General features: G+C 41.3%; 2 protein-coding genes across 2 annotated transcripts; both read left to right on the plus strand.

Annotated features, from left to right (window-relative positions):
* Nucleotides 1-1,660: 1,660 nt before the first annotated feature.
* Nucleotides 1,661-10,424, plus strand: LOC147194599 (cAMP-responsive element modulator-like). The gene is made up of 6 exons (XM_086129696.1): nt 1,661-2,293; nt 3,248-3,349; nt 4,527-4,668; nt 5,419-5,502; nt 8,639-8,801; nt 8,872-10,424. The coding sequence occupies exons 2-6, from the start codon at nt 3,281-3,283 to the stop codon at nt 9,014-9,016; spliced, it is 603 nt and encodes a 200-aa protein (XP_085985822.1). The 5' UTR covers nt 1,661-2,293; nt 3,248-3,280; the 3' UTR covers nt 9,017-10,424.
* Nucleotides 10,425-12,476: 2,052 nt separating this feature from the next.
* Nucleotides 12,477-15,188, plus strand: LOC147194600 (uncharacterized). The gene is made up of 2 exons (XM_086129694.1): nt 12,477-12,882; nt 13,422-15,188. The coding sequence occupies exons 1-2, from the start codon at nt 12,765-12,767 to the stop codon at nt 14,615-14,617; spliced, it is 1,314 nt and encodes a 437-aa protein (XP_085985820.1). The 5' UTR covers nt 12,477-12,764; the 3' UTR covers nt 14,618-15,188.
* The last annotated feature ends 584 nt before the right edge of the window (nt 15,189-15,772 follow it).

The raw sequence follows: 15,772 nt of genomic DNA on the forward strand, positions 1-15,772 counted from the left end.
CCTAATACAGGTACAGATCTAAAAGGTGCTAGATTGGCGAACAAATAATTTAGATGATGTTATCAAGACAAAATTTTAAAATGTACACAGGGAATATAATGTAGAAGAATAATGCCTAAAATCAGACGTGTTATTTTTTACTGTTTAACGTCATTTCGAAGTTCACCACTTTGATCAATGTTGCATGTTCGATATCAATCAATCAAATCTTTAGTTTTATTCCACCTTTTATACTTAAAAAGCAGCACAAAACACAATAGTGCTACACTGTAACAAAATACTGTACATAATACATATGTCCGAGATAAACACCCAAATGCGGTCATCATGTATGTCATGTGTCACAATGTAAGATGACCGGAGCGCTTGCTGTCACAAATTTGCCCTCGGAATTAGAAATGTAGAACATTTCCATCCATCCATGGAAGCCAGTGACGAGTGTCCAAACTATACTGTGACATTTGAACCCCAATATTTGACGATATGGCGCCCGAAAACATTCAAAAACACGCACAACAAAGGAATATTGAGAAGTGAGGATGTGGACGTCGCGAGTTATGTAAACGCTTACAGCTTTTAAATTCAAACAATAAAGAACATCACAAGCCTGAGTCTGAACGTTCCGTGATTTCGAAGCCAACTCAACCATACAAAGAATGTTTAAATTTCGTTTACATTAATTTTACTCAAATTCCAATGAAAAGAAGCAGAGAAAAATGAATATATATTTTCTGTCCCTTTGCACAGGAAAATAATTACATTTCACTTAAGGCCTTTCTATTCAAACAAATCCACTAAAGTCGTCTGAGTGTGATTTTAAGCGTGAATGGTTGTCTATTGTGTGTCCTGCTATTGGCTGGCAACCAGATCTGGGTCTACCCCGTTTCCTGTCCAAAGACAGCTGGGATAGACTCCGGCACGCCCGCGACCCTCGCAAGGATAAGGAGAAGAGAAAATGGATGGATGTAAATCGTTTTCGGATTGTTGTGAAATGTGCACATTAAAGGCGTCAAGTATGCTTCCCTCCAATAAACGAGTTAGTAGCTCCCTCTAGAGATCACCAGTGGTAGCAACAACCTCCTCTGGTTGTGAGGGCGTGTTGCTACAGTAACGTGTATTATGGCGCAACAACTAAAATGGCATTTCTGGCTCATTCTCAGTGAATGTAAAATATCTATGTAAAATTACATAAGCGTGATTAATTATCTTAAAATCCTCCCCTAACTAGGGTTAGGGGTTTAAAGTATGGTTTCAGGCCAGAGTTAGGGTTTCGAGGGCTTTAAACATCAGAGTATGGCATCAAACCACGTGAAGAGTTTTAAAGTCTGTTTCAAGCCAAGGTTAATTTTTGTTATGGTTCCAATTTAGGGCTTGTACCAGGGTTTCAAACCATGGGATATGTGCCAAATTAGGGGTTCATGACAGAGGAAGAGTTTGAAAGTAGGGTTTCAAACCAATTTTGGGTTTCAAATTAAGGTTTGAAGCTAAGGTTAGGTTTCCCAATTTAGTCAATGGACGCTCCAGCTTCTTGTTTACTTTCAAACTCTTTGCTTGTAATAGACGTGTGCACATTTTGTGCATGATGTTTCTGATCCACTGGTGAAAGGACACTTGAGTCTCTCCTCTTTCATCGAGAACTGCTTCAAACAGCAAAAGGCATATGCTGGAATATGTTTATGATTGCATGACTGTCCCCGTCTTATGTGTTGCATTTTATGTTTACTGTTCTGTAAAGGACTTTATTACAGCTGCAGCTGTTGTGAAAGCACTATACAAATAATGATGTACAATATTGTAATGTGTTTTACGAGTAAGGGTTTCAAGCCAGGGTTCCCAATTAAGAGTTCAAAAGTAAGTTTTCAAGACAGTGTGAGTGTGTCAAACCAGGTTGAGGGTTCAAAGTAAGGTTTCAAGTCAACGTTAGGGTTTGAAAATGGGTATTGGAGCCACAGTTAAGGTTACAAGTTAGGGTTTTAAGACGGTGCGCGTTTAAAAATAGAGTTTCAAGTGTGACGGTTTCTAAACAGGGTAAGGGAATGAAAGAGGCTTGTTGTGTCGTCAAAGTTAAGTAATCGCCGGAATCTGTTGACTTCTAAGTCCTAATTTTTGGCTTTGAAGAGCCAACCCGGAAGTAAAGGGGGTGACCACTCTCGCTCCTTTCTGGTCAACAAGCACTCTTTGTCCGAAAAGCGTTTCTCTGGGTCGTCGTCATCCGCCCCGTCGTCGCTGACGTGGATCGACGCGAGCGTGGTCACACCTCGTCACCAGTGACGAGCACTGCGTCAAAGTTTGGGTAAGTCTCAACTCAATCCGTCGACCAATCCAACGATCACCCAATCACGACTTTTACGTGAAAAGTCCGCTCGAGGTGCAGCGGAAAAACCGTCGGAGTGAGTCAGCAGGAAGCACAAAGTATATGTCAAGTTAAAAATTGTGACGTCAATGCAGCCAGGACGGAAGTGGGCTCTTGAAAATAAAAGACAAACGCCTAACATTTGCTTCAGAATGCAAACATGGGTTTGGTGAGGCTTTTGATTTCAGGTTTCAAGACTGGGGTATGATTACAAGTCAAGGTTTGGCTTTTAAATACAATATGCATTTATTGACTATTGGAACTCCAGTTTTCTGTCTTTCATGTGACTAAAAGTGTTTCTTACTCATCACTTCCAACATTTGCTTGTGTTAGATATTTGTCACTTCCTGTACGAAAGTTTTCGGTCATTTTTCACACGCACACTTCACTTTTTATTCATTACTTAATAACCATCTACAAGTTGCCTATCAATGTCAGGGCACATCGAGACAAACAATAGACTTGCAGCCTGTGTCGGAGGTCATCTAAGTGGACCGCTTCAGTGCCGGGAGGGGGCCACAATTTCTCATCAGTGCTACTGGGAGGCCACATAGAATCAAGCACTCCCAAACCAGAGAGATCACAAAAATGCCATTTCAAATACAGACAAATTACATGCCCTTATTATATTCCATTTTTCAAAATACATTTCGCAATACATTCATAAACGGAAGCTCCACTATCCTTACCCAATATCAACGGCTTTGAAGCAAGCAACAAAATGAAAAATCCCACATTGTAACTCAGACCATCATAATTGCTAGACATGCGTGCTAACCACTTGGACACTGTGCTGCAATCGCAACTCAACACGGTTCCATTTTTGACTCCAAAGAGCAATCACAAATTGAATCTATTCATTTTGTTTGAAACCCTGTCCAAACTGTGTTTTAGGGTTTTTTTCCCCCTGTTCAGAGGTGAGAAACGATGGACGACAGCGCCAATGACTCGACGGCAGACGAGGAGGAGCAACTGGACGGAATGTCTCCTTCACGAGTAAACGCCTTACCACTTTTTGGACTTTATCGACGTAATATGGCGTGAATTTCGACCTCGATTTTGTGGTCTTGTCCTGAGTACTGGACGCTTTCTGTGGGTGGGACGGGCCTTCTTCACTTGGGCAGGCATCACCAACCACACAGCAACGCTGACCATACTCTTAAGTCTCCAGAGATAAGGCTTCAAGTCTGGGTTAAGATCGAAAACAAACGTGAGGGTTTCAAGCCAGGGATTTCAAACCAATGTTAGGATTTCAAAGAAGGGTTTCAAGACTCGGTTAGATTGCCAAACAAAGGTTGGGCTTTCAAATTAGGGTTTCAAAGAAGGGTGTCGTGCCTGGCAAAGGGTTTTAAACCATTGTTAGGGTTTCAAACAAGGGGTAGGGTTTCAAAGATGGGTTTCAAGCAAGGGACAGGGATTCAAGCCAAGGCTAGGGTTTCAAACCAATGTTAAGGTTTGAAGTCAAGGATTCAAACCAGGCTTATGCGCCACAAAACACACAGCAACACTGCACAAGTGTCCAGAGAAAAGGGCTCAAGGCTGGCTTAAGGTTGCAAAACAAAGGTTAGGGTTTTCAAACAGTGTTAATTTCGTTAACTAAAATTTTTCATCTTTTATTTTCATCACAAATAATATTTTTTTCAGACAAAAAAACAAAATTAAAAATAGAAGTCATTCATTGATACAGGAACGATAACCCAATCGATTGACAATTTTGTGAACAAATAGTTTCAAGGTGGGTTTAGGGTTTCAAATTCAAGGTTGTGAAACAAAGTTTAGGGTTTCAAAAAAAAGTTCAAGCTTCAAGTTAGGGTTTCAAATTGTACATTAACTGGGGGTTTCAAAAAATGGGTTAGGGTATAAAATTAGCGTATCAAGGCTTTGAGGGGAGAGGTAAGGTTTCAAAGTCGGCTAACAAGCCAGGGTTAGGGCTCCGGAGTAAAGTGTCAAGATAAGGTTAGGATTTCCAAATAGGGTATCACGTCTGACTTATGGTTTCATGCTAGGTTGTCACGTCGGTCAGTTTTCAGAGAAGCAAGAACTTTGAACTTTGAAGATACGGATGTCAAACAAAGGTTGTGTTTGGGGTTAGGGTTTCGTGTGAGATTAGGATTTTAAATCAGGGGTTCAAGGCATAGTCATTCCAGTCTTGTTGCCATGTCGTCACATTCAGGTGTTGGACAAACGGGAAGACCACGAGTCTGACGGAGACCCGCCCACGGGACGACCGACCTCCTCCATGGATGAGTATTTGAGAGAGGAGGGGGACGACTCGACTTCATTGACAAGCTGCCACTTGAGATCGGGACAATACGGTAAGATACCGAGCGGAACGGCACAACTCTCACCCGCAACATACGCCATAGAAATCCTCTCACACATATTACTAAGACGCTGTCATACGTTACTGTATATTTTGCTCCTCTCACACCGCGCATGTTTTTTTCCTGCTCTCACACAATGTCCAAAAAAGCTTAACAGTTGCACACTCGTTGTACTTGCTCACACTCGCTACTAAAACGCTCTCTCACACCAGGTAAAATACGTTCACAAACACAACTGAAATGCTCACAGGCACTCCCAATGAGCTCTCATGCTACTGTTCAAATGCTCGCACACCCAGATAAAACACTTTCACACACTAGAAACATGTTCTCATGCCAATACTAAGTTTTCACTAGAGAACGCACACTACTAAAATACTCTTACATACACCACTCGTCTCACACATGCTACTTAATATATTTTTTTCATTTACATGAATTCCTAACACACACTCAAGCTCAGTGTTGAAATATTCACACTGACGCTGCTAAAACGCTCTCACACACACACACTGCTAAAACATTCTCTTGAGCACACAACTGAAATGCTCTCATTCAACTAGTCAAATTCTTTCACACACACTACAGGATTTTTTTTTCGTACACAGATGCAACTGAAAAAGCCTGATGCTCACAACTTCAACTTTTTTTTGCTCACATCCACGGCTGACACACTCTCACACAGACACAATCCTGATTATCATCCTGAAAGCTAATAATGTCGAGGTTTCATTTCTGCAGCCGCCATCTCACAGAGCGCTGCCGCCGCCTCCTCGGGCGGCGCCCACCAGTTCTACATCCACGCAGGACAGATGATAATACAAGGTATGGTTTCCAGTTAGGGTTTCAAGGCCGGGTTTCGGGTTTCAGTCAAAGGTGGTTTGGCTTGAAAGTGAAGTTTCCAAGCCAGAGTTAATGTTTCAAGTCGAGAAACTGCTCTCCTAAGTGGTGCCACGCGTTTGTGTATGGGTTGCTTGGTCTCCCCAATGTAAAGGTGAGGGCTCTCCTTACTGGACTGCGAAGCTTTACCAACTTTGCAGAGTTTGCTTCTCAAGATTTCATACGAGACCTGAACCCGTTTTTTTTTGTCTGAGGCTGAGGAGAAAATCCAAAAAGTAAACTCAGCAATTTTGTTGTAGTTTTGAAAAACCTAAATTCACTGTGCAATGTCTGATTTGAAAATATTTTTAGGAGTTGAAAGTTTGTGAGAACTTGCACAGCTTCTTCAGACCACTGGCCCCGCCCTCTCTTGAGAAGCAACCAATCAGAGTGTCCGATTTAGGATTTTAGAACAATGCTTAGGATTTAACAGTGGCTACGTTTTTAAGATTTTGGTCTCATTTTGTCAATATTTCTAGTCTCAAGTCAAGTTCAAGGCTCTAGGTTCAAGTCAGGGGTTACGGTTTCAAGACTGCATCACAAATTTAAATTGGGATTTAAAATCTGGGTTTTTCCCCAGGGCTAACAATTACAATTAGGGGTTTCAGGGTGTATGGATTCAAGCCTGAGTTAAAGATTCAAGGGTTTCAGATAAGGGTTTCAAGGAAATTGGATTTCAAATTAGGATTTCAAGCCAGGGTTAGTTTCAAACAAATTGTGGTTTTCAAGCCTGAATCAAAGTTTCAAGTAAGGCTTTCAAACCAAATTTAGGGCTTCAAATTGATATCCAGGGTTTAGGTTTCCAGTTCGTGGTTGGATCAGTGTTAGCAATTCTGGGTCAAAGATTCAAGTTAGCCTTTCAAATAAGTCTTTCAAGCCAAAATTAGGTCTTCAAATTACTGGTTTTACCAGGGGCTAAGGTTGAGAATGAGGGTTAGCGTTTCAAAGTAGGGTTTCAAGCTTGGGTCAAAATTTCAAGATAGGGTTTCAAGACAAATTTTGATTTTTGGTTCGCGCAAAGTTAGGATTCTGTTTACATTTCAAATTAAGCTTTAAAGTAAAGGTTGTTAGATTATCTTTTCAAGACAGAGTGAGGGTTTAAATTCGGGTTTGCAAGAAATGAGATTCGGCTGAACTGCACTACATTAACTGAAAAAAGCAAAAGAGATAAAGGCCTTTGAGAGTTCAAAGTTCGGTAAAACTCAGCCGTCTTCCCCAACTTGACACAAGCCATCTTCTTTGGCCGCTCGCCCCGCCTCCCGCTCCAGAAGCAGCCAATCAGAACGGCCTCTTGTTTGTCGCTCCTCTCCAGTTGCGTCACTGCCTCTAAAAATAATTCCCCTCCCCCTTGACATTTTTTTACTCTGGAGGGGGGAGGCGCTCCACCCCAGCGCGTCTTTCACTGACTTCAGCGGCCGTCGGTGACGTCACCGTGACGCCAATGCCGGTAATTGTAATCCGGCTGCAAAGTTGACGAGCGGCCAGAGACGGCGCAAAACGGCCAAGGAAGCGAGAGCGCAGCGCCAATACAATTTTACCCGGCCAGCGAAGTAACGACGGTAGTCTAGCACTTTGGGTTTTTTTTAACCCTCTTTTTGTTCGGTTCTGGCTCACTGGGGAACAACAATGGCAGTCACCGGGGATGAGACTGAGTCAGGTACGGTAAACTTTTTAAGTAGCCCTAGTTTATCTATTTTAACTATACTTGGTCTTTTTGTTTTGTTTTCTTCCTCTTAGTTGTTTTTTGTGTGTCTTGATCGTCTCGTTTTCGTCGTCTTCCGGTTCCAACTCGCGCATGCGCAAAGGATCGACCTAGCAACAGCAGGATATCGTTGCGCCAATCTTGGTTCGACTAAATTCATTTGAAACGACTGTCACCAAGTTAATAGGGTGTATGCGTACACAGACCCAGAAACTAACTTAGCTCGTCGTGTTTTGTTGAGTGACGAAAAATGTGTGTAGCCATCTGGTAAATAGCAACACGTTGTTGACAGGCAGATTGGGGGGGCGGGGCGGTGAACAGATGTGCTCCTTTGACGTCATCGTTGCTTCCTGGAACAGAAGTGGGGAGGGGGCGGGGGGAGACGCACGCAGTGACGTCAGTACGTCCCTCTTTATCGCTGTGTGCCTTGTGGGTCAAGATGACTCATCGTTCCAAAGTTGACATTTTAGAGGTTTAGATCTAGGGATGAATGAGCAAAATGTCTTTCTTGTGAGTTTTTAATGTACTAAAATTTTACTTTAACACAAGCAGAGGAACAATATCAACACAAATGGACAAGGCTTTGCTTCCATTAACTAAAAATAAACTTAGATTTAGTTTACAACGATAAAAGCCACCAAGCTACTTTCTTTACTGCCAATATAATGTTGTTATACTCCATTTATTTGTTATATGTTCCAGATGGCCATTTGGTACTTAATTATTCGAGTGACGATTATGACACACGAGTGTTGCACCCGATGGCAGCGATAAACAACAGTAGTCAAATTATTCAGCACAAACAACCTTCACATGAGGCTCATCTACGGTATATTGGCATTAATTTATACTAGCACAAACTGATGTGACATCACACACAGGCAAACAAATATGCTAGCTAAAACTACACTAAAAGTCATTAAATGTATCTTTTGGCATCGAGAATAATTTTTGTTATTGGATATTTCATTGTAACAACAAACTATAACAAATGCACCATTCATAGGTCTCAACCCGTATTGTTTTGTGTTTTTTGTTATTGTAAAGTGTCCTTGGGTGTCTTGAAAGGCGCTTATAAATAAAATCGACTACTACTAAAAGTCAAAACACACTAGCACTTTAAAACACACAACAACAAAAAACTACATTTCCAACACCAGCAAGATTCCACAAGATGGCACCAAAGTGGAACCTTAATTTGACCGAGAATAAACGAGATTGTCACAGAATAACAAAATAACATAATGATTAGAGAATGGGAGACATCACATCCCAACACAGTCGAAGTTACAAATCTTCTGAGCTAGCTTTAGCTAATCAGCAGAGATTGCTGAAAACAGATTGTGGAGGCGATAATGTGTCATATGTCACCCACCACAGCCGCCACCGGAGACATACCCGCCTGCCAGTTGCGCTCACCCACCTCGGGCCTGGCCCACAGCATCGTGTTGGCGGCAGCAGCGCCGGGCGCCACGCACAGCCCGGTGTCGCACCACGCCGAGGAAGTCACCCGCAAGAGGGAAGTCCGGCTTATGAAGAACAGGTAGACTTTGACTGCCGACCAATTAAGGGGGTCCAGGATCGTGTGTGTTTCAATTATTGTATTTTGGCAGGGAGGCTGCGCGCGAATGCCGGCGGAAAAAGAAGGAATATGTCAAGTGTCTGGAAAACCGCGTGGCCGTGTTGGAGAACCAAAACAAGACGCTGATTGAAGAACTAAAGGCTCTCAAGGACATTTACTGCCACAAGGGGGAGTAAGAGCACCCGGAATCTGCTCCAGTGTTTCACCGCCTTTGCCATAACCCGAAAAACTGTTGTGACTGCGTCCGCTCGCTCTGGCCTCTGCCTCCCTCCCTCGTGTCCCGGGAACGGCCTTCAGCTCTGGACTGTGAGTTGTGCTGTGAAGGATTTTAAAGAATAATGCCTCCCGGGAACGGCACCCTGTTTGCACCATTTGTGGCATTTTCGCTTTAGTTTCTGCCTATTTTTGGGAAGTCTGCATCGCGATCACTAACTTGCATGACTTCATTTCCAACCATTTTAAATCAGCAGTAAGGAAACAAATGGTAATTATTTTTTGTGTCCTGGGACTCCCCCTAGCCCTTATTTGATTGGACATGATAAAAAGCTAATGATGCTCATCCACTTGCTAAATGCTAACTGTTAATTGTCATCAACAAAGACCAGAGGTTTGCTATGTGAACAGTAATCCTATACTTGGAAACTCCAGATGCTACGTTAAAAGTGAAAATTCTCACACAAGTCGACACGAGTGCTTGGTTTACACCTACACATGCTAAACACAAAATGTCCATATAGTGTTCATGTGCAAGCACGTCACACCAATTTTCAATGTGAGCACTGATGCTAATGCGCCCTGGCTGGTCTCTGGGTGGCCATGGTAAGCTAGTATTGCTAAATGCTAACAAAGCTTGTTTATGTTGTCACAAAAGTGTTATTTGTTACAAGAACCCACAACCACACTATTTGCTACAATAGCGTTAGCACTGATGCTTATAAACAAACCAGTAGGCAATCCAGGGGTTGTCATGGCAACAGCAAAGCAATTTTCCATTACGGCATAGCATCCTGATGATTTTCAAGCTGTTCCTTTTTGGGTTCAGTTGGGACATATGTGACTTGAATTGATACAGATCTGTATTATTTTTTTTTTCGAAATGAGTTTAGCTGGCTATGGCTGCTCATCAATCAAGCTAGTATTGTCACATCAATGTCTGGTTATTATGGTCTTTGTGGACAGGCAATACACAACAATAGCATTAGCAGTGAAGCTGAAGCTAACAGAACAGTATATGTGTGCTGGCTGATCCACCAAAATGAATATAAACCATGAATGTTTTTGAACAGTCATTCTATTCTCCATGTTACATAAGCTGGCGTAGCATCCTCACAATTTTTTGAAGTTATATTGTTACATGTCGTTGCTTTAATTAAGACAAAGGACAACACCAATTATTTGTCTATCAAAGCACAACTAATGAAAGCCAGTCAATACCTTTTCACTTATTACGGTTATAAATAAAATTATGATTTTGAAAGATAATTTGACACTTTTTAAACAGCACGAGAGCCCAATCGTCCTTTTTGTACATTTTTTTTTTCATTTTCGCTGTGGTGTAAATAAAGTTGTTTTGTGGCAAGAAAATGGCACTATCTTTGTGTGTCTGCGCGTGTGGGTGTGCTCGCGCATGTATTAGAGTCCACAAAGGATGCCCTTGAGTTGTTTCCACGGCAGCCAAGCTTCGAATTGATGACGCAGGAAATAAACATTTTGCTCAGCCAAATGTGCGATAAGCAGCACGCTCAATGAAGCTTACAGCCTCCTCTTAAATGTTTCTACAAAAACACTTGCCAACATGCACTCAAGTATACTTAATTCGTTTAGTATTCAAAGGGTTTTTAAAAGGCTGAAATTAGCATGTAAAATGTATTTTTGGTCACCCTTTTGTAAACATTGTCCTTGCTGTTTTGCCTTTAAAAGATGGCATCTCTTACGTTATTGCCTCAAAAATTCTGCTGGCAGCATGAATGATGGAATTTTACACATACACACACACAGACATACAGAAAGCTGGAAAATGTCTAAGGATGTTTAAATCTATGTTTGACGCTAATTTTAAAAAAAATTAAACTTTTTTTTCTAGCTCATTAAGAGATTTTTTCTTGCGCAGTACGGATTTTACCATGCGTTATTTATAGCTATGACGTTTCAGAAAAAAAATCCAGCTGTTGCTAAACCTAAACCTACAACCTACTACAACCTAAAAATTAAATCCATTATTGTATGCCATATATTAATTATAATTTTTATTATAATGGTTATTTTGAAAACCTGATGAACTAGAGGACAAAATGAGGGCAATTCCAAAGAAGCGCAAAAACAATTCAATCCGAAAAGGTTACTTGCATCTCCGATTAAAACATTTATTAAGAACGTGTTGGCCTATTTTATCAGCTTTGAGTTGTGTATTGTATCCTATTAGGCGGCTCTTCATGCATTCTAGCAGTTTAACACTGAAACAATTACAAAAATATGACATACAACTACACCAAATAAAATTACTACAAAACTACTGCTGCAGTATTACTTTCACTACTATTATTTTTTTTAATATGCCAAACGGAAATAGAATTCAAATATATGCCTAGTTACATTCATCCATTCATTTTTTAATCTGCTTTCTCCCCGCAAGGGTCGCGGGCGTGCTGGAGCCTATCCCAGCTATCTTCGGGCAGTGGATGTAAAAAAATTGAATTTGTCAACTTCGTACATAATGCACTGTCATAAATTGGCCAACAGATGTCGCCATTTTTCTCGCACGTGCTGGTGCAATTTGAAAAGCAACAGTTTACCACACTTGAAGTTGCCACCCTAATGGAAAACATGCCTTCTGTTTTGCTCTCTTAATAGATGGGGGGTGGGGGGGGGGGCGGGTTAAGATGAAATTGAACTGGTCGCCACCCAGGCATGGTGCTTGAAAAGCAGTGTGTTCTGACCACCCCGAAAGTGCACTCCAGACTAAAAGAGGTTAACATTCAACCGGAACCGAGAACCCACCAAGAGGAAAACAGCCTGTATCACATCTAGTGACAGTGAGAATATGAAAGGCCGGCTCACCCACGAGGTAATATACAGTAGAGAAATGCAAAGCCACAGATGCAGCGATGTCCAGGAGGCGCCACAAACGTTAAAAAATATATATAAAATAGCAAATGCACGTTTATTAATACGTTTTTGAAATATTTTGATGGTGGCTCCGATCTGTCGTTACAATTCGCGTTTATTGTTGTGTGTAAATCCCTAAAACTGAGGTTAAGTATTTACTGTTTGTATGAAATTCTTAATGTACAGTATTATTAGGAAACCAATCTGTGATTTCACGTCACTTTGTAAGTTCGTGTTATTCGGGCACACATTACAAAGCTCATGGCACACCACCAAACCAAAATGGGACCAAATGTATGAATATTGAAACAATGATGACCTCGTCTGAATGTATTCGCCAATTTATTTACTCAGTGAGGAATGTGTGGCCGTTTCATTGAAAATAAAACGTAGATACTAGCCAGATTCACGACTAATTTTGTTGTATGAATGGCAATTAAGAGGTTTGTTGTGATGCACACTCTATACCAGTAGGTGGTAGTAGTGCACCTAAACGTAGACGTTATTAGTTGAAGAAGTGGCACTGCGCTTCCGTTCTGTACGAAACCAAACATGCCCTGATAAACATTTCTTACCGAATTAGTACTGAACAAAATGAAGCGTCGACTCAGTACGTCTATCAATACACTGTAGGTTGAAAACGTCCCTCATTCGTGTCTGGGTAGACATTGCCACATTTGTCAAGCTAGCTTAGTTTAGCTTAGCACAACTCGCTATCCGCTAACAAAGCGAAATTCCAGACTTGTTAGCCCGCTACACCCCCACCCCCCAAAAAACTGAGACCGAGTGTGAACTTGTTGGCATTATCGTGTGTGCAATATGTGTGGAAGATCGACAGCAGATTACGCCGAAGACCTTCGTGGGACCAAAGAAGACAACAAATGTCAACGACCAGACGCTGTTTTCAAGCAACCTACAGTTGGGGTACTAAAAGCCGGTATGTACACACGACAAATAAACCAAAATAATCACTCAAAGGCGTTGCTGACAAAGTAACTTAAATATCTTTGCATTTCTATTATTTCAAAATAATATATTCGGTATGGTATATGATACTGATTTGAATAGTCTGCAAACTACATATTGTTTGTTGAAAAGTGGTGCAGTGACATACATATTTCCCCCGAACATGATGAATAATTGTGATTACAATATTAATAAAAATAATTGTGATTTATCATTTTTGGCCATAATTGTGCCACGCTATGTGTATGTGACTTTTGACCTAATTACAGTTTGTAGAAACATCTTAGTCTCTCTTCTTCAAAATGTGTAACATTTTAAATTTAGCGGGCTGAGACAATTGAGTGATATTTCACTTCATGTTCAGTTGGATTGTAGGAACAATAATACACAACTGGCGCTGCAATTTTCGGTTATTTTCATAATTGATTACTCTGTCAATTATTGTGTCGATAAATCAGTGAATCAGATTTTTTTTAAACCGTTTTAATTTCTGTCTTTTGTGTCCTGCAGACGTCAGTGACAAATATCTTCATTGTGAGCAACACGAGCCAGAGGCCCCTCACATTCAAGCGGAGGAGGAAGAGCGGCCCGACTTTAAAGAGGAAGAGGAGACAGAGACCATCTTTGTTAAAGAGGAAGATGAACCACAGGGCCCCCATGTTAAAGGGGAAGAGGAGCTCAATATCACCAAATGGCCTTTGAGTTTTGCCCCTTTGAAGTGTGAAGATGAAGACGAAGAAGGTGAGTGTGAGGAGGACAGAGGGGCGGCGCCTCCAAAGAACAGCTCAACAAAAGCTGATGCAGACCAACGTGGACCAACACAAGCACATCGTGAAGACACATCACCACATTTCCATGATGATGATGATGATGATGATGATGGACAGTCTGAAAGTGGCACGTCATGTCACACTGACAACAAATGCTGGCAATGTGCTCAGTGTGGGAAAACATTTTGTTCCAAGGGGAATCTGAATGTTCACATGAGAAAACACTCTGGGGACAAACCTTTCACTTGCACGGTTTGCGGTCAAAGCTTCACTGAGAGAGGCACTTTGACAGTACACACGAGAACGCACACCGGGGAGAAACCTTTTGCCTGCTCGTTTTGCGGCGAAAGCTTCTCTGTAAAGGCAAGTTTAACCCGACACACAAGAACGCACACTGGAGAGAAACCATTTGTGTGCTCAGTGTGTGGTAAAAGCTTCATCGAAAAGGGGACTTTGATCAAACACACGAGGACGCACACAGGGGAGAAAAGCTTCGTCTGCTCAGTTTGTGGGAAATGTTTCTCAGAGAAAGGGACTTTGAGAAAACACACAAGGATACACACTGGAGAGAAAGCGTTTACTTGCTTAGTTTGCGGTCAAAGCTTCACTGTCAAGACAAGTTTGACTAGGCATACAAAAACGCACACCGGAGAGAAACCTTTTACCTGCTCAATTTGTGGCAAAAGCTTTGCTGCAAAGTCGTGTTTGGCAAGGCACACCAGAATACACACAGGAGAGAAACCTTTTGTGTGCTCAGTTTGTGGGAAAAGCTTTGCTCAAAAACCAAATTTAACGGTACACAAGAGAATACACACACGAGACAAAGCTTTTGCCTGCTTAGTTTGGGGTCAAAGCTTTGCAAAAAAGGCAGCGTTAACAAGACACAAAAGAAGACACGCCAGGGGGGAAAAATATGACTTGTCGAGCGTCTGCTGAAGGCAGGCGAGCATGCTGCAGAGAAGGGCTGCGGCCAAAGAAGCGGCGGGGGAAAAAAAACCGGAAGAAACTGAGTTTATGTTGGGGACCCATTCTGAACTCCATAATCATATTGTGGAGTTCTTCACATAAGGGAATATGGAGTGGGCTCAAATAAAAAAAAAAAAATCTGTTTTGATACCAAGTCCAGTGATTTATTTTCTACAAGTTCGTAAAAGAAGGAAACTCATTTTCATGCAGAGAAATTTTTGGTTTGACTTTATCGAAACGGGTATATGTGTATAATTGGCAGTAGAAACTATTTATTTTTTAATTTCACAGTCTGTACTTTTTTTTTTTTGTTACTTTGAAAGACCGAATTGAGTCAGCGCTTCTACTTTTCTTTTTTTAAACAAGTGTCTGTACTTCTACTCAAGTACAAAGCATGAGTACTTTTGCCACCTCAGATTGTCGGAAACGTCTGAAAGATTATCCTCGTCGATGATCTGTATGTTGTCACGTTGTTGTTGACCAGGAATATCAGACACTGGATCCGTATGCCATTTTCCTCACGTGTTGAATAAAGTATCTTTCTGTCCATCTCTCTTGGATTGGATGTTTTTATCCAGGATTTATTACTTTACCTCAGAGGTCACCGGCATGGAGCCAAAAGATTTCTAGAAATCAAGTGTTTCCTTCCTAATTATTGTGAGAAATTGATATGATCTGGATCTTCATAGAAATCATTTACTTTGTATCATGAATAGAAACATATCACTGGTTTGGTACATTTTTTTTCAATATACAGGTATATATTTTTAAATCAGAGAGGCAAGCAAACCTTTCCAAGTGTTTTTTTTTTGTGCTTCCAAATCTGATCTTGTTTTTTTCCCCCTTTAGGACATTAATTCATTTGGGGTTTGGGTTTCAGCTGTGAAAACTACATTTGCTTTTACGCAAACTCGTAGAGCCTTATCCTGCCTGTTTTAGATCCCTACTCCAACACACATGATTCAAATGATCAGGATCGACTTTTCAAGTAACCGACCTCCCGCGATCAACCCGCTACCGCACGTGCACGCATAGAGACACACGCATGCCATGATAAGCAACAGCCATAACGGCCCAGAACATGACCGAAAGATCAATATAAAGTCAATATAAGATCTTGTGAAT

Source organism: Hippocampus guttulatus, chromosome 14 (assembly GCF_054856545.1).
Source record: "Hippocampus guttulatus isolate MCC_2025c chromosome 14, RoL_Hgut_1.0, whole genome shotgun sequence".
Classification (NCBI taxonomy): domain Eukaryota; kingdom Metazoa; phylum Chordata; class Actinopteri; order Syngnathiformes; family Syngnathidae; genus Hippocampus; species Hippocampus guttulatus.